At 49.7% G+C, this 5,152-nt stretch overlaps 1 protein-coding gene and 1 non-coding gene across 2 annotated transcripts; both read right to left on the reverse strand.

The window, feature by feature from the left end:
• Window positions 1-821: 821 nt before the first annotated feature.
• On the reverse strand, window positions 822-960 carry LOC117846707 (small nucleolar RNA Z247). Its single transcript, XR_004638434.1, has one exon. It is a non-coding gene; the product is annotated as a small nucleolar RNA Z247 (small nucleolar RNA).
• Window positions 961-2,132: 1,172 nt separating this feature from the next.
• On the reverse strand, window positions 2,133-4,502 carry LOC117845504 (PTI1-like tyrosine-protein kinase At3g15890). The gene is made up of 4 exons (XM_034726562.1): window positions 4,086-4,502; window positions 3,717-3,882; window positions 3,319-3,596; window positions 2,133-3,239 (listed from the first exon to the last, which is right to left on the reverse strand). The coding sequence occupies exons 1-4, from the start codon at window positions 4,163-4,165 to the stop codon at window positions 2,615-2,617; spliced, it is 1,149 nt and encodes a 382-aa protein (XP_034582453.1). The 5' UTR covers window positions 4,166-4,502; the 3' UTR covers window positions 2,133-2,614.
• Between the last annotated feature and the right edge of the window lie 650 nt (window positions 4,503-5,152).

Here is a 5,152-nt window from a genome sequence, read left to right on the forward strand (position 1 = left end):
AGCTTATTTAAACAAAGAACTTACTCTGTGATAGGAAAAGCAGCATGCCCAAGTCTACTATACCATCGTGTAGTAGAGGGCTTATGGATGACAAAAACTTGTTTGTTGGAATCTCCTGGTGCTAGATTAGATCCTAAGGGATAAAGGCCTCCTCGAGATCTACCTTGGTGGATGACTCTCTTTGTTTCCTGATCTTTGATACAAAAGAAGTTTGGATGAAATTCTATAAAAGCATCATTATCTCGGGCTAGTTTATGAATGGAAACTAGATTCTTGCTAGCACTAGGAACATGGAGAATATTTTCAAAATAATATCTTTCCTAGGGGTATGTAAAGTTGTATAACCAATGTTACTAATTTTCATACCTGTACCATTGGCCGCATGCACTTGATCACGTACATTGTACTTGTCATGAATTATCATCTTCTCAAGCTCACTTGTGATATGGTCTGACGTGCCACTATCAACATACCAATTTGAATCATACCCATAGCCGGCCATGGTTGCCCCTGCTGTTTTCTGACTTGGTTGCTCATCATCTTCATCATATCTATACCAACAATGATTTGCTTCATGCCCAACTTCTTGCAAATCTGACATACGATCTTGTTAATGCGGACACCTTGTTTGGGCGCACCAAAGTTGCTAGGGCTGGAGCTGTTATTTCCACGACTAGAACCACCACGACCATTATCGTTGCGACCACGACCACGGTTGTTGTTGCTATTACGACTGCGACCACCATAGCTGCCACGTCCTCTACCTATCATATTAGCTAACGACTGAAATTGTCCTCCATCTTGTATCATCTCCATGCGTTGATCAAATGTGAGCAATTGAGAATACAGATCGCTCAAAGAAAAAAACCCAACACGACCGAGCATAGATGTCACAAAGGGATTATAGTCAAAATCAAGACCATTCAAAATAAAGTGGATCATCTCGTCGTCATCTATAGTCTCCCCAACCGTGGCCAATTCATCTTTAAACGAGCACATCTTGGTGAAGTAAGCGGACGAGGACATGTTACCCTTCTTGGTCGTGGAAAGTAGAACGCGTAGATTTGCAATCCGCGCTTTGGAGTGCGCTGAGAACATCCTCTCAAGCGCGCCCCATGCTGCTGCTGTAGTTGTCATCGCCACTGGTGCTAATGCATCTTTGGTGAGAGAATTCAGTAGATAGCTTAGTACTTGCTGATCTTTCGCGATCTAGGAGTCGTACCCAGCGTTGTGGACGATCTCCTTCTTGCCATCCACCGTGACCACCTCCAGAATCTTGGATGGCGCAGGGGTAGATCCATCTAGAATCCTCATGAGTTAAGCTTCTCGTATAGCAGGAAGAAACTGGACCTTCGTTGTCTCAGGTTAATTTTTTCGAAACAACTCTTAGCGCCAGCATGGGTGTTGACGTCGACGCCATGAGATATTGGCGAGAGGTTTCTGTCTTGGGTTGCTGACGCAAGAAAAAATCTGCACAGGAGCTTGGCGCAGGAAGCAGGTTGTGGCGCTGGCGCAGGGAGGAGAAGATTCTGATGCAGGGGATTCTGGCGCAGGAAATTTCCCTGGCGCAAGAATTTCTGGGTAAGGTTTTTTTTTATATTTAGGAAGAGGATGCTTTGATTACCACGTAAAAAAAAAGGAAGAAATGTGGTTGTCTTTTATCTCGTCATGTTTACACGTTTATATGTGGTGAATAACATCAAGAATTTTACACGAATACAATCGTGATTACCTAGGATTCGGTTTGCTTTATAATCTGAATTACATTTTTAAAAAATATCTCTAAATAATTCGAGTCTAAGATCATAATTTTCATGCTCGTACACGAGTCTATCTCCTATACTTTGTGCCGGCGCATGGTAGCCAAACTACCTGAATTACAACCGAAACTCTAACAGCGAGACCCTGGACAATAATAAATTTACAAAATTTGAACATCTATACCACTTCTGAACACCAGCTCCAGAGGTCAGTCGAAGCTCAATTATATTTGGACTAAATAAAAAAATGTTTAACACCTGTATGATGTTTCTGACAGTCAATGTTCAAATGCTCTTGGACGGAACGCCCGTTGGACCACCTTTACTTCTTTGAGAATTCCACCATTAATTTGATAACTACAGAAGACCATATATATTATCCAAGCACCCATTGCGGCTGAATTCATCTGTTCTTCGGCGTTTAATTTCTGAGTCCACTCCTTACAAATGGCATCAGGCTGTGCTGTGCACAAACCCAAGCTACTAAGCTTGTACAGAACAAAGATTGATTGTTAGCTTAACCATTTCTGCACATCTGCTAGCTCCAATTTATTATATCAAACAAGAAAACAAATGTAATTAACAAAACCCACAACACAAGCAAACAAAACTTTGCAGGCCGACATGATTAACAACTCTTGATTTCTCCACCAAACATTATCACCGCCAATTGCGTAACCTCATCAATTAACTATGCAATCTAATTGGCACTAATCATTTGCATAATTGCACCTCGATCGCATGTGATAACATGGCTGAATCTCTGAGACTTTGATGCCTTTGGCTTTGATCTGGGTGGGCAACTAAGCATGCATGCATGGCGAGGAGCATGAATTCAACACACGGACGATCGATCACCTCAGCTTTGTCAGCTTCCAGCTGCTCCGCCTGTCCAGGGGCTCGCTGCTTCCGGTGACGTCGTCCAGGTCTGTTGTCTCCTCGCTGCTCGCGGCCGCCACCGGGACGATCTCCTTAGTCGGCCGCCGCTCGCCGCTGAACCTGAGCATCTCGACGACCTCGGCCATGGCGGGTCGGCTCTCGGCGTTGCTCTGCGCGCACAGCATGGCGGCCTCGACCACGGCGCGGAGCTGCTGCGCGTCGAACCGCCCGGCGAGGCGCGGGTCCGCGATGCGATCCCACTTGCGGCGCTCCACCAGCGGCGCCGCCCACTGCACGATCTCGCGCTTGACGCCCCCCGGCAGCTTCTCGAGCGGGCGGCGCGCGCTGACGAGCTCCAGCAGCAGCACGCCGAAGCTGTAGACGTCGCAGCTCTCGGAGACCTTCCCCCACATGGCGTACTCCGGCGCCAGGTAGCCCAGCGTGCCCTTCACCCGCGTCGTCAGGTGCGACACGCCGTCCGGGATGAGCTTGGCGAACCCGAAGTCGGCGACCTTGGGCACGAAGTCCGCGTCCAGCAGCACGTTGCTCGCCTTGATGTCCCGGTGTATGATGTGCGGGTTCGCCTCGTGGTGCAAGTACCTGTAGGGAAAGGACGGATTCTAAGCAAGACGAGATGGCATCGTGACCGTGGCCGGAATGTGTTCAGATGATGACTCACGCGAGGCCCTCGGCGGCGCCGATGGCAATGGCGACGCGGCGTGCCCAGTCGAGGGGTTGATGCTGCTGGGAGGAGGGGGCGCCGCGGTGGGGGTGGAGGTGGGTGAGTAGGCTGTGGTTGGGCATGTAGTCGTAGACGATGAGGCGCTCGTCGCCGCCGGCGTAGAAACCACGGAGGCTGAGGAGGTTCTTGTGACGGACGCGGCCGAGGATCTCCACCTCGATGGCGAACTCCATCTCCGCCTTCGCCGTCATCGCCTTCAGCCGCTTCACCGCGATCTGAACATGATGTGGTACACCAATTTTAATATTTCTAAGGATACACGCGCCGGCCGCCGGCGGCAACAAACGAATTACGACATGTAAATTGACAACACCATGGACGGATCGTGCATGCACCTCGACGCCCTTGGAGGTGCGGCCCCAGTAGACGGTGCCGAACCCGCCCTCCCCGAGCTTGTTGCTGTCGTTGAAGTTGTTCGTCGCCTGCAGGAGCTCCTTGAGGCTGTATATCTCCCATGGATACTCCATGCTCCTGTTCTTGGGCGTCCTCGACGGATTCGTTCTTGAATTTCATCCGATCCGACCCAGGACGGCATCACAAGAAGGTTCATCAGCCCAACCGAACGCCTCATCAGAGACACAGTCGTGTGCATGCACCGGCACACATATTGCACCGGCACACATATGCAATTTCTAGTAAAAGCTTACCAAGAATCACGAGGTACACTAGTAGACACGCATGGTTCATGATGCATATATGCGTACCTGCGACGACGACCGGCGGGCGCGGCGGCTGGTTCCGGCTCGTCATCGCCGGCGACGCAACAGAAGCACCTGTTGATCATCTCCACAGGCCGATCGACGGGTCACGCGCGCCGCAGAGGCTGGACACGAGCTGCAACCGGGAGCCGAGGAGGAGGACGACCGATCTGGATGCGGATGTGGATTGATGCAGGTGAGAAACCGAGGCTGGAAGAGGAATGTTTCCAGGGGCGCCTAGCTCGCTAGGTCTGGCCTGTTGTTGTTTGTCTCGCTGGCTACAAAATTGTCCTCCTCGTGTTTGCCTCTCCTTGGAGACTTCACTCCTCTAACAGTGACCTCCCCCTCCCGTGTGAAGACGTGGTGAAGAGTGTGGTCTCTAGAAGCCAGAAGAGGCATCACCTTAATCTCTTGTAACCTCAAACTAATATAATGGCAGGTGTACGGGGACTGAAAGATACTGGTATATAGACCTTGCAGTTCCATTCATATGCCTGGCCGCTACTGTTCGTCTGAATATCAGATGGATTGCATGCCACGTGAGTACATGACCCGTGCGCGCTAACGACCAGCGACCAGGTCAGTCAGAGAGTTGAACTTGGCAGAGCAGTAGCACCACGTCATGATTCATGGCAGGGGTCTCGGTTCAGACTGCCTCTGAACTTTCCTTGTTCCTTTTCATGCGGCTCGGTGCATTTGTTTGTTATATAGTATCCCTGTTCCCTGGCTATTCAATAAGGCGGCAGTTTGCCTCTTTCCCTGAGCAGACCAAGTGAAGCGATCTAGCGCAGGCAGCAGAACAAAAACAAAGGGAATTAGTAGTACTTACCACACCTAATCTGCCAGTGACTGCTGCCGCTTCTATTTGTTTATGGATGAAGATGTCAATTGGATTGGTCAATGAAATGAAAATCCATGGAAAGCTCGCAGCAAGACCTGCCAATAAACCACTTGAGAAAAAGAAAATGAACCCCATCTGCAGAATGGAGAGGAAGCAACAGATGTTAGGTTCAGAGCCAAAATTCGGTGTTATTTTGTCCGCTTGCTTGCTTGATGATAATCGTCGTACTCTA

Source organism: Setaria viridis, chromosome 2, assembly GCF_005286985.2.
Source record: "Setaria viridis chromosome 2, Setaria_viridis_v4.0, whole genome shotgun sequence".
In the NCBI taxonomy this organism is placed as follows: domain Eukaryota; kingdom Viridiplantae; phylum Streptophyta; class Magnoliopsida; order Poales; family Poaceae; genus Setaria; species Setaria viridis.